This window comes from Bison bison, unplaced genomic scaffold (assembly GCF_000754665.1).
Source record: "Bison bison bison isolate TAMUID 2011002044 unplaced genomic scaffold, Bison_UMD1.0 scf7180017864508, whole genome shotgun sequence".
Lineage (NCBI taxonomy): Eukaryota > Metazoa > Chordata > Mammalia > Artiodactyla > Bovidae > Bison > Bison bison.
The window spans coordinates 7,745,122-7,765,897 of record NW_011495064.1 but is presented as its reverse complement, the minus strand read 5'-3'; the positions used below and the strand labels follow the sequence as shown (position 1 = coordinate 7,765,897).

The window sequence follows — 20,776 nt, the reverse complement described above, 5'->3', positions numbered from 1 at the left end:
CAGCTGCCTGGGGCCAGCAGGAAGCCTCTGAGTCACTGTGGGGGCCAGGGGGATGGAGGGGTGCCAGGAGGCACTGAGGAACCAGCCCCGCCACCCACTCCCTGTTGGTCAGACAGCTCCTCATCGGACCTCGGAGCGTGCCAAGCACTTTCACGTGTGTATCTGCATCTCAGTCTTTTGGGGAAAGACCAGCCCTCTCTGGACCCTTTGTTTGACATGACTCAGCCTTGAGGCTGCCCTTTCTCAGGGACAGATGCATGGTGTTCGAGGGGAGAGACCAAAGGAAGTGGGTTTTGTGGGCGACTCAGTCATTACAGGAATGAACCAGAAGCTAGAGGGGCGTAGCACCTGCATGTCACCTTGACTGACTTCTTCACCTCTCACTGTAAGGGAGCAGGACCCGTGGGGCCTTCCGCTGCATCCTCTGCTTGACCTCCTCGCTGAAGAACCTGGATGACAGTAGTTGGTGCACATTTCCTGAGGTTTTTTGGTAGATCAAATAAAAAGCCTCCCTTTTCAACAAATGGAAAATGTTAACTACTTGACAATCATGAGCACACAGCCCCAGGCCTCTTGGAGCCTAAGGACTGATAATGTTTTGTTTTTAAATATTTATTTTTCTGCTCCAGGTTTTAAGTTGCAGTGGCACATGGACTCCAGTTCCCTGACCAGGGATTGAACCCGGGCCCCCTGCCCTGGGACTGGTGATGCGTGTCCCTATGACATCACCTGCTGCCTCACCATCAGCCAATCAGAATCATGCTCGAGCTGATCACAGATCTGTGGCCCTCCTCTCTCATCAGGCTTTTAAAAGGGTTTTGTTGAAACCCTCGGGGAGTTCGGGGCTTCCTGGGGCACGAGCCACCCATTCTCCTCGCATGGCCCCGAAAGAAACCTTCCTCTGGCCCCGCCTCCGATGTTTCAGTTTGTTTGACCTCGCTGTGCACCGGGCACATGACCTTGTGTTAACATCACCCCGACCTCCAGGCCGGCTTCTGTCCCCTGAGGTTCGCCCAGGTGACATGGGACCCACCCCCAAGGACAGGGGACACAGCTCCTTTCACCTCACCAAGCCCAGCTGCTGAAATGAGTGAATGAACCAGTGGTGGCCTTTGGCTCTCCTACATCCTGCCTTTTTGTCCATTTCCTTGACACTTAAACCTTCTGTTTTATGCACATTGAGCGTGAGCCCTTGTCAGCTGAGTTGCTTCTCTGGTGGCTCAGTATTAAAGAATCCAGAAGCAATGCAGGGTTCAATCCCTGAGTCAGGGAGAACCCCTAAAGTAGGAAATGGGAATCTGCTTTATTCTTACCAGGGAAATCCCATGGACCGAGGAGCCTGGTGGCTACAGCCCATGGGATCGCAGAGTCAACACGATTGAGCGACTACATACATACACCCGCACGCACGCCTTGTTGGCTGACAAATGAATATTCTCAGCTCTTTACCAGCCAACCTACATTTCAGTGGCAAAGCCAGTCTAACTGAATTATTTGTCTTTTCACCTTATTGCTTTCCTACGATTTCATTAAAATTTGAGTGGAAATTAAAAATGAAGGTGCTGAAATAGAGAATGATTTGACAATTCTTGGGTATTCACAATGGCAAATATTTCACTTGAAATTTACAATTTGTGATCTTTAGCATCTTAGAGATGTGTTCAGCTGCTGAGAGAAAATATTAAAGGATCCCAAACTAGTGAAAATGCACATGTTAAGGACTGCCCACAGGCCGACCCCCACCAGCCTCTATGATGCTTCCTTAGGGCCATACTCTAGTCTGCTTGGCTGCCGTGACAACATACTATAGACTGGGAGGCTTATAAGCAACAGAAATTTATTTCTCAGTGTTCCAGAGGCTGGGAGCCTGAGAGCAGGGTGCCAGCATGGCCAGGTCCGGGGGGGGGTCGGCCTTTCCAGCTGGCAGATTTCTTATTATATTCTCATGTGGCAGAAGGGGCAAGGGTCTGGGGTCTCTTTTATAAGAACACTGATTCTATCCACCAAGGCTCCTCCCTCAGGACCCAGTCACCTCTCAAAGGCCCCACCTCCTAAAAGTATGATGCCAGGAATTGCTGTTTTTCATTCGCTCAGTCATGTCTGAGTCTTTGTAAGACCGTGGACTACAGCACGCCCAGGATTCCCTGTCCTTCATTATCTCCTAGAGCTTGCTTAAACTCATGTCCATTGAGTTGGTGATGCCATCCAACCAGGTCATCTTCTGTTGCCCCCTTCTCCTCCTGCCCTCAATCTTTCCCAGCATCAGGATCTTTTCCAATGAGTCAGCTCTTTGAGTCAGGTGGCCAAAGTACTGGAGCTTCAGCTTCAGCATCAGTCCTTCCAATAAATATTCAGGGTTGGTTTCCTTTAGGATTGACTGGTTTGATCTCCTTGCAGTCCAAGGGACTCTCAAGAGTCTTCTCCAACACCGCAGCTCAGGTGTTAGCATTCAAATATATGACTTTAGGGGATAGGAACTCTCCGAGCACAGCAGCCACCTTTGCAAGCTGCTGTTGTCAACCACAGTATAAGAGCTGGACTGTATCTGAGCTCCTCCATGTCGGGGTTTGAAAGTACTGATAAGACTTTATAGTCAATTTTAATGTCGACGATCCTTCTGAGCTGTTCAGTCATGAACTGGCCTGTGAAGAAGGCATGCTGGCTGGATGACTTTGTCTGCTCAGAATAGAACTCCATCATCTTGGTGTGGTGACGTGTCTACCACGGGTGGCTCAGAATTCTGGCTGCCCGAGGCCAACTGGAAAAATAAGGGCCCTCTGACTTGTTTTGGTTGGACAGGCAAAGCAGGAGGCCCACCAGCAGCGGGGATTCATGGGCAACCAGAGTTGGTCCCCGCAGGTCTAGGTGACTTCCAAGTTGCTTCCAGTGTCAAGGTGCCCAGACTGCAGTGTCACAAGTGTTTATTTGCACAAGAGGCGTGAGAGGGGCTGAGGATGGGGCCCTGGCAGGCTGGTCAGGTGTGCCCTCTGCCAGCCCTCCCCAAGCCCACAGGGTCCCCCCATGGATCTGACCACCTAGGCTCCTGTCTCCAGCCCCATGGGGGTCACATCACCTGCCAAACCTCCTGACAGCTGAACCATGACTCAAACCCTCCAAGGCTCCTGCCCAGGGGCTCAAAGGCTAATCCTCCATGTGCACAAGTCTTCATGAATGTTCAGAACCAGTCAGTTAATGAGGGCTTCTTGAGAGGTGCTTCTTCCCCTAAAGAAGTAGCTCGAGCAAAGGCAGCAGATAAACCCAGGTCTTTCCATAGGACACAACAAGAAACAGTGAGCTTCAAGCAAACAGCCCAGATGCAAGGGTTGTCTAACTGTGCACAGCCCTTGGGATGATATTCTTTCCATCAGGGGAGATGAACCCCGCGTGGGCCTCCCACTTGCTGGCTGTGAGGTCAAAGGGCGTGTGCTTCAGCAGCTGCACAGGAGGAGAAGGTGGCCACCTCTTGGGAGGCATGCGATATCTCACTTTTTTCCAGAACTCGGTCTTCGCGCACTGGGACTGTTCTGTGAAGTCTCCACTCCACTGGACGGCCCCGTGCTTCTGTTTGATATACTGAATGGACTCCGGCAAGGCCGTGTAGTCCTTGACCTTCCCCAGTTCAATCAGGATGACCTTTATCCCGTCCTGGATGAGAGCACTGTAGACCGCAATTTGTTCTTCTGACAGGTTCTTTGATAGGTCAAAGCTCAGCTCGTCGGGATCGATAACGATGATCAATCTTCTGCACAGCCTAATATTTTCATCGATGACATTGACCACAGCTGGAAATTAAGAAAGAAGATGTAAAACAGCTCACAATGAAAACAGCCCCACAGGGACTTCCCTGGTGGTCCTGTGATTAAGAATCTGCTTTGCAATGCAGGGGACACGGGTTCAATGCCTGGTCGGGGAACTAAGACCCCAAATGCCTGGAGCAACTAGGTCTGTGAGCCACAGCTTGAGAGTCCATGCGCTTTAACAGAAGATCCCACATGACCAAAGGCAGCCAAATCAATAAATTTTTAAAATAATAATAAAATAATAAATGAAAAAAAAAGCCACTGGTTATGAACTACTCAGAACAAGGATCTTATCATGTCTAACCTTTTTTTTTTTTAAAGGTTTCTGACTTTTTTATTTCCCCAAAACTGCATTCCTATGGGAAGTACAGGGCTTCTAGAATTTTCTCCACCTGAATAAATAAATTTTTAGTAAAGCATTTTCTTTATTGACTAAGATCCATAATATCTAGAATCCACTGTCTGAATTAACTATTCTGGTGAAAAGTCTATTATTGTCTGTTTTAGAGTAAACCACTGGGATCTTTAAATTTTTATTGATTAATGCAAAACTTATTAAGCTCATAGTATATAATTTACTTGCATATGTATAAATATTCAGTATTTGTTATAATTCCCATGTTTATCATGTCTAACTTTGTATATCGAAACTTAGCTAAAGGTCTGGTATATATTAGAGGATAAATGCTTTTCTTTTTTTAAATAACAGACTTTTAAAGGATAGGACACATGTACTCAGCTCAAATGTACTAATCTCATTTGTGTTTCCCGCTTGTGCTTCATGGCTATTTAAATGACCAGGACTTACAGGACTAACTTGAAACCAAATAACATATTCTGCTGACTTGGGGAAGGGAAATTAACTTGGGGTCTTTTAGAAATAAAGACCAAGTTTTATATCACCCTTATCCTTAGGATATAAGAACAGACTGTAACCTCCCCAAGAGCATGTCCTTCTTCTCTTTGGTTTATTTTAATATTTCTAGTGCCTACAACATTGCCTGGCACACAGCAGGGGCTCAATAAATGTTTGTTGAAGAAGTGAATGAATGCAGCGTTACTGAAACACGAGCTCTTCTGCATGTTTGTAACAAGCCCTGGATCACACTTTCATTTCTTCCTGGAGAAGGATTTCATAACTTGAAAAGACGTGATAAGCTATGGATAGGAGCAGCCTACAAAACCAAGGTACTTAGAAACCTTTTATTTATTTATTTAAATTTTATTGTATATTTTTGGCTGGGCTAGGTCTTTGTTGCTGCAGGGGTTTTTCTCTGGTTGCAGCAAGCGGGGGCTATTGTCTAGTTGCGGGGCATGGGCTTCTCATTTCGGGAGCTGCTCTTATTGTGGAGTACAGGCAGTAGGCACAGGCTCAGTGGTTGTGACACATGGGCACAGCTGCTCGGTGGCATGCGGGATCTTCCCAGACCAGGGATCAAACTGTATCTCCTACATCGGCAGGTGGATTCTTTTACCACTGAGCCAACAGGGAAGCCCTATTCATTTTTTATCAAATTATTTCTTTATTCGGCTGTGCCAGGTCTTGGTTGCGGCACATCGGATATTTGATATTTGTTCTCACATGCAGGACTTTTAGTTGAGACAAACTATTTGATCCTAAAGGAAATCAACCCTGGATATCCACTGAAAAGACTGTTGCTGAAGCTGAAGCTCCAATACTCTGGCCGCCTGATGTGAAGAGCCGACTCACTGGAAAAGACCCTGATGCTGGGAAAGATTGAAGGTGAAAGGAGAAAGGGCCAGCAGAGGATGAGATGGTTAGATAGCATCACCGACTTGACCGACATGAATTTGAGCAAACTCCGAAAGAGAGTGGAGGACAGAGGAGCCTGGCATGATGCAGCCCATGGAGTCACAGAGTTAAACACAACTTATTGACTGAATGACAACAACGAGGGGAGGATTGGAGGTGATTGAAGCTCATAAAAACCAGCTTTAAATATGTATTAATTTACATATGCAAACCAACAGAAAATACTCAGTGATTAGTCTCAAGGATTCCACAGCCAAGGACCAGTTGTCTGTTTTGGGTCTCTTGGTCAATGCTAGGTATCTGATCGACCGAACTGTCCTACAAATGCGTCAACCATATCCGTACCCAGCCAGGAATCACAGTTATCCTGTCAGAGGAATGAACCTAAAGAAAGAAGAGAGATTGATCCTAACCTCCTCAGCTTGGGGGCTGTGGGCAGAGGAGGTGAAGGGCTCCCTGTGGTTCCATGCGGAAGGCAATCATACTTCCCACCATTTGTGAAGTACAGGAAGAGAGAGATCCCTTTCCATTTTCTTTTTCTTTTTTTTCAATTGAGTCTCAGCATGAGGGATCCTAGTTCCTGGACCAGGAACAGAACCCATGCCCCCTTGCAGTGGAAGTGAGGAATTCTAACCCCTGGACCACCAGGGAATTCTTGTTCCTTTTCATTTTCTTCATTTCTTATTTTTATACCTCACTGAAAACATACCTTGTCCAGGAAACTCATCCCTGCCAAATATGAATAACTTGTATCCACACTGCCTCTCCAGCACCTCCGGAAGAATTTTCAACACCAGCGTGTCCACATCATGACTCTGGCTTTCTCTCTGAGGCTTGGGATATAAAACATAAGCATCGTACAGCTTCCCATCTGAAAAGGAAATGGGGCAAGCTTGTGAAATTATTCCTACCAAACTGTGTGTGTGTGAGTTGCTCAGTCATGTCCAACTCTTTGCGATCCCATGGACTATAGCCCACCAGCCTCCTCTGTCCGTGGACTTCTTCAGGCAAGAATACTGGAGTGGGTTGCCGTTTCCTCCTCCAGGGGATCTTCCTGACCCAGGGATAAAACCCCTGTCTCCTGCATCGGCAGGCAGGGTCTTTACCACTGAGCCACCTGGGACACCTCCCTAATGCAAGCAGCTTCTCAAAGACATAAAATATTGATAGATGACTAATGAGAACCTACTGGATGGCACAGGGAACCCTACTCAATGCTCTGTGGTGACCTCAACAGGAAGGAAGTCCAAAAATCTCCTTGCAGGAGGCCCTTTTGTCCTGTCACTCAGCAAAGCTATATTTCAATTTAATCTTTACATCAGGTGCCTCCATCCTTAACTCATCTCTGTCTGAAGCACACCTTTCAAATATTTTGATCACATAATACCTTGCCTAACCTGTTGACTCCTTTCTTAGATTAAAGAAGCTAAAATGAAGAATAAGTAATTCGAGATGACCAGATCTCTTCCCCAGCTTCCCCTTCAGTCAGCTCACAAGCTGACTGTGTGAACAAGAGAGCTTCTAAAGAAAGACCCCAAGGAGTCAAGGAGCCTGCCTGCAGTGGGAGATGGCAACCAGCCTGGCCCCCATCTTGATGATTAACTAAAATTACTTCTCCTTTTCCCTTTAAAAACGTTCATGGCCAAGCAGAATCTTAGGAAGTAGTTCTGGGACATTAGTCCACCCTCTCCCAGGTTGCCAGCCTCCTGAATAAAGTAGCCTTTCGTTTTCCAACCAATCCCAGTCTCTCGAATAGTGGCTTTTGAGAGGCGAGCAGTTGGAGCTGAGTTTGGTAACATGTATGCCACTAGGGCTCCTCTGGTGGCTGAGACAGTAAAGAATTTGTCCGCAGTGTGGGAGACCCAGGTTCAATCCCTGGATTGGGAAGATCCCCTGGAGAACGGAATGGCTACCCACTCCAGTATTCTTGCCTGGAGAATTCCAAGGACAGAGGAGCCTGGAGGGCTACAGTCCATGGGGTCGCAAAGAGTCAGACATGACTGAGCAATTAACAACAACACAATAACATGCTACCCGTCACAAGTCCAGAGTGTTACCTTTGCTTCTGACTACCCAGCTATAAACTGGAGATTCCCATGAGCCCCGCCTTGGGTTCAATTATTTTGCTAGAATCACTCACAGACTCAGAGAAACATGCTACTATTAATATCTACATCACTGATTTATTATAAAAGGATTTTTAAAGGATATGAATCAAAAGGCAGATGAGAAGATGCACAGGGCAAAGGATGGGCAAGGATGCAGAGGCTCAATGCCCTCTCCAGGGCCCTATTCTCCCTAGACTCTACCTGGTCACCAGCCCAGAAGCTCTCCAAACCCTGTCCTTTAGGGCTTGTATGGAGGCTTTGTTACATAGACTCATTTGATGAAATTAGGAAAAGGAAGCTTCACAAAGTTCATCCCTGAGTCATTATGGGCAACTGGGTCAGACTGTATTTTCCAAAAATAGCTCCAGAAGTATTTCCAGTCCCGCAGGCTCTTTTCAAACTTCACCACACCCATAAAGAGCAGGATTCAGTTTCCCCTCCCTTTGCATTGGGTAAGACTCTGCAGCAGCCTTGATGCATGGCCGTGGTAGAACCGACACTAGAAATCCAAGGTCTGAGTCATTTTAAAAACTATGTGGGTGAGAGGGGAGGGCTTCCCTGGTGGTCCAGTGGTTAAGAATCTGCTTGCCGATGCAGGGGACATGGGTTCAATCCCTGGTCCAGGAATACTCCATGTGCTGCGGGGCACCTACACCTGTGTGCCCGTGGGCCACAACTACTGTGCCCGTGCTCCTTAACAAGAGAAGCCACCGCAGTGAGACGCCTGTGCACTTCAGTGCCCACTCCAGTATCTTGCTGGGAAAATCCCACGGTCACCAGAGGAGCCTGGTGGGCTAGAGTCCATGGGGTCACAGGGTATCGGACACAACTGAAGCGACGGAGCAGGCACACATAAAATATTGATCGATAACCAATGAGAACCTACTGTACAGCACAGGGCCCTCTACTCAGTGCTCTGTGGAGACGGACCCTAAATGGGAAGGAAATCCAAAAAAGCGGGGATGTATGTACACATATAGCTGATTCACTTTGCTGTACAGCAGAAACTAACACAACATCGTTAAGCAACTATACGCCAAAAAAAAAATTTTTTTTTAACAGACAATACATAGAACTTATGGACTTTAGCCAAGACCGTCCAGGACTACTTAATCAAACTGTGAATTAGACACACCTCACTATGAATCACTCCTGGAGCTTGACTTATCTTGTTGGAATAAACTTATCAGGAGAAGGACGCACTTTCTCTTCTTCATTGGTATTTGCTGCCGCTGACTCCGCATGTTCCCAAATAACCAGAGAATGTCCTCACAGGACACAAAGCTGGGAACAGCATCTGGGTTCCCCTCAAGAGTCTCATCACTCACTGACTGTTGAAGTCACACTCAGAGGGGAATCAGCGACTGAGCTGGAGGAAATGTAGCTATAAAGGACGCATGCACTTTGCTGACTTAAAGAAGAGAACCTCTGGCTGACTGTCTGTTCCTGTCTCAAGTCCTCAGCCCACTGGCTCCGATCATGGTCAGCAGCCCGGTCTGAGCAGAGGGCGGGGCTCCCTGAGTCGCTTGTCTGTCCAGCTTCCGCCCTCGGGATGAGATGCCATACAATTCCTTTTCCTCTTCCTGCTCCATCTGACTCACCCGCGGCAGCTTCACCGTGGGCTCTGCACTCACGCTCCCTGGAATCCCGGTGAGTCAGAGAGACGGAGCTCTGGGGACACCCCAACAGGCCCCTGTCCGTCAACGCATGAAGCAGCTCTGTGTCAGGAAAGACAAACAGCTTTGCTGCCCTGAAGCCTCTTCTCAAACAGATGCAGGAGGATCACGGGCAGAGACGGGCTGACATGGAACAGGCTCTCCAGGGACCACAGCCCAGCTCAGCCCAGACCACTGCCCACAGAACTAAAAGAGTTTCAGGGCACACATAGGGAACAGACTTGTGCACAGAGCCAGGGAAGGAGAGGGTGGGATGAACATGGAAACATATACTTACCATATGTAAAACAGATAGCCAGTGGAAAACTGCTGTGTGACAGAGGAGGCTCAGCCCAGTGCCCTGTGACAACCTTGAGGGGCGGGACGGAGTAAGGGGTGGGCGGGAGGTTCCAGAGGGAGGGGATATATGTCTGCCTATGGCTGATTCATGCTAATGTATGGCAGAAAACAACACAATACTGTAAAGCAATTAACCTCCAAAGAAAAATAAATTTTTAAAAAAATCTTGAGAAAAAAGAGCTTCAGGTTGCACTGGTCACACACAGCCAATTTCCACAGGTAAATTTTGCTATCAAGAAAGAATTCATTGTTTCCCAGGTTGCTCAATGGCTGCTGATTTTGAATTCTGAAATTTCATTTAAACTCCAAGTTAGGACACCTATGCTTTATCAAACCTGTGCACAAGCATGTGTTTTTTCCTATGCAAAGGCAGGCACTTCGTGTGAATATTGCCCTTCTGTGCAACAAGGATTCCTAACGCGTGCCTGGACTCCCCACTCCCCTGAGTTCCCATCAGCATTGCAAGTCTGGGGACCTGAAAGTGATGCCTCCGCAGATCTCCGTGCAGAAAGCTGCACAGACAGACCTCTCCCAGCCGTGTATGCCTTTTTCTATCCAATTAAGAGAGATTAAAGCAGATTTAATGATGATGAAGCTGAAACTCCAATACTTTGGCCACCTGATGGCCCTGATGCTGGGAAAGAGTGAAGGCAAAAGGAGAAACAGGCAGTAGAGGATGAGATGGTTGGATGGCATCACCGACTCAATGGACATGAGCTTGAGCAAACTCTGGGAGATAGCGAAGAACAGGAAGCCTGGCGTGCTGCAGTCCATGGGGTTGCAAAGAATCAGACATGACCTGGTGACTGAACAACAGCAAGTACGCTCACCTTCTATGGGCCCTGCAGAATGGAAGGAACTTCGATACCAAAGTACAATGTCGATCTTAAAAATGTTGTAGATACACATGGCAGACACCACTGCACCAGTCAAGATGAGAAGCCCTCCTATCAAGTAAGCTCGAAAATCTGGAACTACAAATGACAGAAAAAATAAAAATAAATAATAGTACTATGAAGAGTCATTTATGCACTTTACTTTTACGGATCCCATTACATTTGCCAAATAGAAATGCATTAAATGTTAATGAGAATAACACAAAGATTTCTTTACAGTTAAATAATAGGTTTTTGTTGTTGCCGTTTAGTCACTTGTCATGCCTGACTCTCTGTGGCCCATGGGCCTGACTGTAGCCCACCAGGCTCCTCTGTCCATGGCATTTCCCAGGCAAGAACACTGGAGTGATTTGCCATTTCATCCTCCAGGTGATCTTCCCAAGCGAGGGATCAAGCCCACGTCTCCTGCATTGGCAGGAGGATTCTTTACCACTGAGCCACCTGGGAAGCCCAAAAATCTCTTCACAGTTAAATAATAGGTATGGGGAGTAGATGAACTTGGTCTTGGCCATGAATCTGAGGAAGAAACATGCTCTTGGGAACTTGGAGAGGGAAACTCTGTAGACACCTAGCTCCGGATGGTAGATGTGATACAGCTCTGACTGCAGAAGACTGCTCACCTGTCAAAGCACACCTGGCCAGGTAACTCCTTACTCATCGCTAGACTCTTCAGAGGTCAGACACCACTTAGCGGCTGAACCACAACAGGTGGGACTAGGGGGAAAGGATCTGCCTGCCAATGCAGGAGACACAAGAGACACGGTTTCGATCCTGGGTGGGGAAAATGCCCTGGAGCAGGAAATGGCAGCCCACTCTAGTAATCTTGCCTGGAAAATTCCATGGACAGAAAAGCCTGGTCATCTATAGTCCATGAGGCAGCAGAGAGTCAGACAACACTGAGCACGTCTGTCTATCTATCTATCTACAGCTGATTAACGTTGTATTAGCTTCAGGTGTACAGCAAAAGGATTCAGTTTCACATATACATGTATCTATCCTTCAAATTCTTTTCCCATTTGGGTTGCTACGTAGTATTGAGCACATTCTTGATTCTGTTGTATTACTCTTATAATCACCTTCCCAGTGACTCAGAATTGAGCCCCATTGTGGGGCTTCCCAGGTGGCACTAGTGGTAAAGCACTCGCCTGCAATGCAGGAGACACAAGAGATGCGGGTTCGATCCCTGGGTCAGAAAGATCCCCTGTAGCAGGAAACGGCAACCCACTCCAGTATTCTTGCCTGGAGAATCCCACGGACAGAGGAGCCTGGTCAGCTACGGTCCATGGTGTAGCACAGAGTCAGACATGACTGAAGTGACTTAGCATGCATGCACACGCCCCATCATAGACAAAGAACCACCAGTTGCCACCCCTGGAAGCCATCCCCATGGCTGCACAAGACTGGCCAAGAGCCAAACTCCAGCCTCATCTGCCCTGTTCGCCAGCAGCAGCCAGGGAGGCACCTGTCTGCAAGACACTAGCTCAGGAAGGGCGTTTACACCTGGTTGTGTTTTGTGAGCACCTTGCTGAGCAATTAAGGCAAAAAGCAGTGGGCAGATGTCCAAGGAGCAGAACCAGTTTCTCTGGAACTCCAAGTCCCTGAGAACATGCTTCTACATATCTGAGAAGAGGAACAGCCCACAGCTTTCTGCCTTACCATGGCCCGAAGTTGTGCTGCCAAAGAAGGAGGCTCCAGGAGGGAGAGAATCAGAAAAGAGGAACCAGGACAGGGGAAGAGACATTCTGTCCATTCTTAGAATCCACTGCACGTCTACCACTTCCTTCATCCTCCCTGGTCCTCTGGTCCCCACTGGAAAGTGTGTGTGTGGGTAGGGAATGGGAGGGGCAGCGGGGAGGGGAGCTTACTAAAGAGCCAATCACAAGCTGCCCCAGGCCACACCATGTTGCAAACATTTTGCAAAGAAATCCTTATGCACACTTGTATGTCTTCAAATCCATGGCACAATAAAGCATGATAAATAAAAACACCTTCTGTACCCTAAAATCAATCCACTGATGAAGTCCCAGCCCTGCCAAGTGGAGCTGCTCTGCACTCTGGTGCCGTTGCTCCTGACCTCTTGTCTGAGCCTCTAGCTCCTAACTATTCAATGGATTCTCCTCCTCCTCCCTCCCACCACCCCCGATTTCTTCAGCCTTTACCAGCTCTTGGACCAACTGTACCACCTGTCTTTTTAGGAACACTGCATCTGGGGATCTTCACTGTACACGTCAGGGATATTGGCATTATAAAGAGATCATGCCCACAATGTTTATGAGATTCAAAAAGCCCCTGGTAAAGTAGACAGGAGTGATGGCCTGATATTCTTAGGTTGATCATTCACTGCATTCAGGAGTGTCGATTCCCTCTGCTCTATAAATAAGCTAAAAGACGATGACATTCAAAACAGGAAACTAACGAATACGTTCAAAGGGAGTACTGGCTTTGAAACTGAAATAAGTGGGAATCTCTCTGTTGAGACATCAGGTATCCAAGTGAAAACTCTATTTAAAGTGGGATTTCTCATTTGGGTCCACATGGCCACCACCAGCCTTAAGCTGAGATGGTAAGCCAAGAACAAGCGATTAAAAGAAATTTATAGAAGGGCACATCCAATCCAAACAACTCTCTAGAGATCCTGATAAACGAAATCAGACTCACACCTATAGGTGTCTTCAAGAAAAATCAGGAAGTCTAACGGAGAAGCTGTCATCTTACCTCTGGTTTCAAGTAAACCAAGATGAGGCTTGAATTTAAGTTCCTAAGAATTTAGGGAAAACAAAACAGAGAGCACCGGTCCAGAAATACATTGCATGTGAGATATGAAATAAGCGTTAACAGGAACAGTGATGAATTCAGTGAGTGTAGGTTTCTTAACTAACCTAAAACAAAGTGGACAAAGGACCCTTTCCTTCTCCTGTATGAGTAAGCAGGTGTTCACCGCCAGCACCATTCATTTGCTTTGAGCCTCAGAATCCTTCTGAACACAGTGCTTCCACGTGGTCAGTATCTCTAAGTCAGTATTGACATGGAAATCTCACTGCTCATCTTCAGTCTAGTTGAGGCAGATTTCAGTCATAGCCATTTCAGGTCTTGTGCGAGCTCCAAGGCTTCCCACAGTCAGATTTCCCTCTTTCCTCTGGGCTGGACACTGAGATACTCTGTCCAGCAAATCTACTCCTGATGATGAACCACAGAGAACTGCTTCTACATGAGTACTGCTGGCAAATCAAAGCCTTCTCTCTTGTGTGAAGAGATGCGAAAACTAAAGAGTTGATATTAATAGAATTATTTTTTTAAAAAGCTGTCTTGGGAAACCACAGGCAAGTCTCCTACAAGGTACTTCAAACCCTTCCTCTGACTTTTCTCCAGATGATTTCACCCTTCACTTTCTACTCTCTGGTTCCACTGCCTCCATTAGACAATGAGCACACTCTGCACAGTGCTAAGTTCACTATCTGCATACACACACGAGGCAAAGTCCAGGCTCCAGGCAGCTAATGATGTTAGCAATTCACCCCTGCTGATGACACGAGAGAAGAGAAGGGTCCCTCCTGCTCGAATACCTGAATTTAGCCTCTATCAATAATTTTACACAGCTACATGACAAAAATATACATTGGCATTTTATAGCACATGGCCTCTAATAAACAACCGAAAAGCTGAAAATCACAAGCACGTGATTATAAAAGTTGAGCAAATCAGGTGTCATAAAGGAATACCTCTGCTTCCTGGAGTGCTGATGCATAAAATCTCAATGAATGTTCAGAAGGAGCTTTCCAAGGACACTGCAGTGAAAAAACAGCCTGACCCCAAGAGCATATTCAGACAGGGTATCAGCTTTTAATTAGATTTCATATTGAGTTTCCTTACTCCAAACCACTCTGCGGGCTCGCAGCAAGCATTTAATGCTCTTTCCTGTGTGTTTCCTTGCCATCGTCTGGAACTCTCTGAGCAGTGCCCACCCCAGAAGGACATTACCTGGGAGCGTTAGTATAAAGTAAGCAGCAGACACTCCAGCATGGCACACGAAAGGGTGACCATAATCTTCCATTTTCACTTCTAAGAAGGTTATGTTCACTGTGTAAAAAATATGTTCTGGAAAAATAGTGTAGTTTCTATAAAAGAAAAGAGCCCATCATTAATACATACATGAGCTGTCTTTACCCACCAGATTTTTATGAACTTTTGTCTGGAGAGTAAAGTTCTTTCTTGGAGTACACTTGGAACCATTATTTTACCCTGAGAATACCCCGCTGGCTCAATGAGGCAATGGATTATGTAGCTCCAAATGTAATGTACATTTTCTTTCAGAAAGTGACACAAAAGTGCCCTCCTTCTCATTCGAGACACCGTCCTCAGCCCTAAGGGGTCCTCCCCTGTTCTTCTCCACCCATTCTAACTTATTTACACTGCAACACCCAACACACGTCTGTCCTTTGACTTCATTCGCCTTCTTTTCTACCACTTGGCTTAAACCATCATCAGTTGGGTTTGTACCACTCCATGAGCTAATGATCATGCACCATCTCCCCCAAGAATCCCCATGTCACTGTCCACTTCACTGCTTAAGCCTTGAAGGCCCATGGCTCATGATATAACCAAGTAGGAATGAATGAGACTGATTATAAGGCCTAGCTGAGGCTGCTTGAAGCCATGTTTGATTGTTTTGCCTCCTTTCTCTAAGACGTAAGCAGGATTGGTAGCCTGAGCATCTTTTTTAAAAATCATTTTTACTACTGATTGATTGGCAGCCCTGCGGGACATGAGGGATCTTAGTTCCCTGACCAGGGATGGAACCTGTGCTCCTTTCGGTGGAAGCTTGGAGTCTTAACCACTGGAGCACCAGCAAAGTCTCTGAGCATCTTCTCTGACCCAGATGCTTGGCTTTCTGAAACATAGCACCAAAAGGAATGAGGGAGAGGCTGTGAGAGTCACCTAACAAGCAGTACCAGCACCAATGTCATTTAGATGGGGAAATTCTTGCTAGGTTTTAGAGAAGCCAGGAAAGCAGGACACCCACTCAATCCCTTCCTGAATGCGCTTGGATTCCCCGTAGTAGTCGTCCACCAGGGTGTTGTTGACCCTCCAGCAGCGTGGGTTTGTGTTGTCCCACGAGTCTGTTATGTTGCAGTTGACGATGAGCGTGGAGCCTGTACAATCAAATTCAGAAACACTTAGTGAGATCCCAGCCAAGGTGACCTGCTTCACAAAGGCACCTTGCTGCTGAACCTTGAATAGCTTTCAATGACCAAAAATATCCTCCCTGAGGTCAACATCCATCTGCTTTGTTCTCTCCCTGGACAGAGATGAGGAGGACACGAGACCGTGCGGGATGTGTACTGCACGCAGACAAGAATAAGCGGCCAAACATCACCAGGCTGGGGCCAGTGTTTGTCACATCAGGGGCACAGATACTACTTCTCCTCTTAGCAAAGAACGTTACAATTTAAAAAGTATTTCACACATGTTTTGGTCTTCATCTCTAAAACACTCCTACAGAGCAGAAAAGGAGTGGTGCCATTATCCCCATCTTACAGATGAGAACATTGAGGTCCAGGTAGATCAAGTGACTTGCTCAAAGTCACACATTAGAGGAAGGAGCAAGATATGAACTCTGGTTTTCTAATTCCAAATCCAGTCAGATTAAGCACATTCCGTTTCATTTCTAATTTTAAAAGATTTTTATTTTTAAATAATGAATTCCTAGTTCAAGTTTTCTAAATGACTTTTCAGTATCTATGCAGTAAGTGTATCATTTTTTTTTCTCCTTAAGCTCATTTATGCAAAAGATGAATTATCTAATATTAAACAAGTTTGCATTGCTCCATGTAACCCCAGTTTTGCCCTTTATGTACATTGTTAAAATAAATTTGCTAGCAATGTGCTTTACATTTTTCATCTGTATTTATGAATGATTTGGTCTGAAATTTTCCTTTGTAATAATGTCCTTGTTAGGTTTGGGTGTCAAGGTTTTCCTGACCTTATGAAATGACATAAGGATTATTTCCTCTTTTTCTTCTCTCTTAAACAATTTGTTGAAAATTGGTGTTAATTCTTTATTAAATGTTTTTTAGAATTCACCAGGAAAGCCAAATAAACCCAGATTTCTGTTTGTGAGAAGATTTTAAATTAATTTATATGACTATTTTGCTCTGCCAAGGCTTATCTTTTTCTCTCTTAATTATCTAAGCACAATGACTAGAATTTTCAAAGACAGGAGAGGGGAACAAAGTTAACTGAGAGTTAACAACAGCTATACTTACCTTGTCTAGGTGTTTATGAAATCCACAAGAGTATTCACATGGTGAGTGATTTGTAAACAAATATCCTAATTTTTATTATTATTATTATTGAACTTTCCTTGAAAATTCAAGAGGACGAAAGAACCCTCCTTAAAACATATGAGTCCAGAGACTTTTAAGCAGGTGGGCTTCCCTGGTGACTCACATGGTAAAGAATCTGCCTGCAGTGCAAGAGACCTCAGTTTGATTCCTGGGTCAGGAAGATCCCCTGGAGAAGGGAATGGCAAACCACTGCAGTATTCTTGCCTGGAGGATCCCATGGACAGAGGAGCCTGGTGGGCTATAGTCCATGCGGCCACAAGGAGTCGGATATGACTGAGAGCACGCACACATCTGATTTCCTATTTTGCTTTATAAGTTTTCTCATCTCTGTCTTTAATGTTTGAGTTTCTCTGCATTTGAGAGATTCAGTTTGCTGGAGCTTCCTCTCCCTTTTTTATTCTGCCTCATACCTGCCCCAAGCCTTCGGCCCTTAGCAACTTCAGAGGCTCCGATAAGTTTACTCACCAAGTTTTACTTCAATTGAATTGTTTTTTGGATAAATGATCTTAGGGATTCTTCCTCCATTCCCTACTTTTTCTGCTAAAAAAATCATAACACATGAGATTGTGTTAGAAACATACTCAACTACTTGAATGCAATCATACCATAAAACATGGCACTGAGCAGACCTTCAATAAACATTGGTCAAGAAAAAAACAAAACTCATGGTGCGACCAAATATCACTCCATAAATGCATATTTTTCAACCAGGTTATCATTGAATTGCTAAGGGGAAAATCTGAACGCTGGGCTACCAAGAGAAGTCATGTCACTGTTATATATATGACATAAATATAAACAGATGAGATCGTGTGATAAATTCTCACTGCCTGGTCATCCAATATACTTCCAATATACTGCTTAGTGGCAATAAGTGAAGCTCTGACCTGAGTCCTAGACAGAAATAGTAACCCTAATGGTCTATCGCCAGTTCCATTCTTCCATCCTCCGACTCTGCCCTTCTGCATTCTTCACGCCGTTCCTCCCCTGTGTCCTTCACCTTTTGCATCCCTCTCCCTCACGTTATAACCATCTTCCCTGTGTTGACTCTCCAACCCTTTGACTTTCTCCATGTCTTCCCTTCTCCATTTGTCTACCAATATTTAGCAACTGGGCATCCCAGGTGGCTCAGCGCTAAAGAATTCACCTGCTGAGGCAGGAGACAAGGGTTCGATCCCAGGTCCAGGAAAATCGCACATGCCACGGAGCAACTAAGGCTGTGCGCCACAACTGCTGAGCCTGTGCTGTAGCAGCTGTAACTGCCAAAGCCTGCACACCCCAGAGCCTGTGCGCCACAAGAGAAGCCACTGCAATAAGCCTGCACACCACACCTAGAGAGTAGTCCCACTCCCCACAACTGGAGAAAAGCCCATGCAGCAACGAAGCCCCAGCACAGCCAAAATGAAATAAGTGAAAAAATTACCCATCTCATTCGTGAATCATCTGATTTATCTCGGCCTCTTTCCCGCTCAGACTTCAGGGCTCCATCAGAGCAGCGGTCACGGCTCTTCTCATCATCATGATCTCCCTGCCCGGCACAGGACCTGACCTTGATGAGCACCCAGTAAAGGGTCCATACGTGACTGCCTGAAGAACAGTCCCCTACCGCTTGCAGCCAAGTGCAGATGATCACACCCAGAAGATGCTATGGCAGCTTTCTAAGTGGTCCCTAGATCTCAAGACCCTCTTCAACTCCTTCTCGAACCATCTCGGAACTGATCTCATCCATCGCGAGTGCAGCCTTGGGGCTCCGCATTTGCATGCATTCAAGGACTCCTCAGTGGCAACTTGGTAAAGCCAGTGTATAATCAGCCCCCTTGACCTTGCCGCTCTAACTCCACGACCTCAACTCCCATCACTGCTTAGCTCACACTTCTATATGCCCTAGAAAGATTACTCTTAAAGCCAACATGAACTATGATGGTACACATTTCTATGCATTGTCTGAGGCTCTTATCTCTGCCTTTCCTCCCTCTTCTTTACTTCTGTAAAACCTGCTCATCCTTCAAACTTCAGATGAGAAGATACTTCCTCTTGGAAGCCTTCCAAGACCATTTATTTATGTGCCACCCATGCATCTACTTTTGATTTTTTCCTGCTCCCCCAGACCCTGTCTATAACTCTCTCTTTGCCACATAATGTTAAGACAATCCATTTATATCTCTAGCTCCACTACAACTGGGCTGATAGCTCCTCAGTAGAAGAAAGAATTTAAAAATTTTTCTTATCATCACATTTTAACAAGTTTTGGCACATAACAGATTACAAGTAAACGTTTATTGCAAAGATGTGACATATAGATGATTGGACTCAACGATTCCTTAAGGTATTCTTCATTTTGCCTTTGAAACTTCACCTTATAAAGAACTCCCAATGTAATACTAAAGCATAAGAGTAGTCAATCATTCAGTTCATTGATAGATTTGTGTGTAGTCTAAGTCAGGCTCTGGAGTATGTGTTGGGAATTCAGTGCTCAATAAGACAATGATTGTGCCTTCTTCTGGGGAGACATATTTTTGCTGTTGTTGAGTTGCTGTCATGTCCCACTCTTTGAGATCCTGTGGACTGCAGCATACCAGGCTTCCCTGTCTGTCACTATCTCTCTGAGTTTGCTCAGACTCATGTTCATTGAGTTGGTGATGCCATCCAACCATCTGATCCTCTGCCGCCCTCTTCTCCTTTTGCCTTCAATCTTTCCCAGCAACAGGGTCTTTTCTAATGAGTTGGTTCTTCGCATCAGGTGGCCAAACTGTTGGAGTTTCAGCTTCAACATCAGTCCTTCCAGTGAATATTTAGGGTTAATTTCCTTAAGGATTGACTGACTGGTTTGATCTTCTTGTTGTCCAAGAGATTCTCAAGAGTCTTCTCCAGCACCACAGCTCAAAAGCACCAAATCTTTGGCGCTCTACCCTCTTTACGGTCCAACTCTCACCTTTGTTGAATATCTGTACTTTTTCAGGCACCCCATGAGCCTCTCTATAGACACAATCTCATTTAATTTTCATGCATAAACCAGGAGTTTTGAGTCTTCTGTTTTTCTCAGATGAGAAAATTAAACTGCTCATGCCCTTTCACCCCACTATTCCTAACTTCTGATCCTAATAAAGACATATTTGAGAGCCTGTTAATCCTCAGGAAAATCAGGATGGGGAAACTCTTCTGCCCAAAACCACTCATCTCGAGCAAACCCAAGAGCAGTCAAGGTGAAGGGTAAGTGCGTACTTACTGACAGTCACAGAGATGCTATTGAAAACAGTGTGCTGTTTCTTTGCGTGTGTGAGGCTGGCTTCACATTCATAGTTCCCTCTGTCCTCCACCGAGACATTCTTTACTAAAAGCTTTTTTCCCCGAGAAATAAACCGTTCTCCTTCTATCTCTATACAGTCCTTAAAAAACGAAAAACAAAAAAAAACACTTTTTTTCAATTCAAAGAGTATCTTAGGGTATCAGTTACATTCATAATTAGCACCAGTCCATGAACCACGGAGAGACAAGAAATCTATGTGATCTCTAGACCTTAGGTAATTTATAAGCTAATTGAAGACATATATATTTATATAGTGAAGCAGCTCAGTCGTGTTTGACTCTCTGCGACCCCATGGACTGTACAGCCTACCAGATTCCTTCTCCAAGGGATCTTCCTGACCCAGGGATTGAACCTGGGTCTCCTGTCTTGCAGGCAGACAGACATTTTATTGTCTGAGCCACCAGAGAAGCATATATTTATATAAGATATATATTTTATAAAATACATATATATTATCTCCTGGAGAAGGGAATGGCAACCCACTCCAGTATTCTTGCCTGAAAAATTCCATGGACAGAGGAGCCTGGTGTTA

The 20,776-nt window shown here is 45.6% G+C and overlaps 1 protein-coding gene across 1 annotated transcript in view; it reads right to left on the bottom strand.

Moving 5' to 3' along the window:
* Nucleotides 1–3,276: 3,276 nt before the first annotated feature.
* The window catches only part of IL1RL2 (interleukin 1 receptor-like 2), a 26,247-nt gene continuing 8,747 nt past the window's right edge, over nt 3,277–20,776 (bottom strand). Inside the window, exons 5-11 of the mRNA XM_010829671.1 lie at nt 20,164–20,323; nt 17,403–17,477; nt 15,614–15,743; nt 14,572–14,708; nt 10,528–10,671; nt 6,284–6,445; nt 3,277–3,782 (exon numbers count right to left, since the gene is read on the bottom strand). Of these exons, the coding sequence (XP_010827973.1) occupies nt 3,328–3,782; nt 6,284–6,445; nt 10,528–10,671; nt 14,572–14,708; nt 15,614–15,743; nt 17,403–17,477; nt 20,164–20,323 (1,263 nt within the window). The 3' untranslated portion in view covers nt 3,277–3,327. The remainder of the gene's footprint in view (nt 3,783–6,283; nt 6,446–10,527; nt 10,672–14,571; nt 14,709–15,613; nt 15,744–17,402; nt 17,478–20,163; nt 20,324–20,776) is intronic.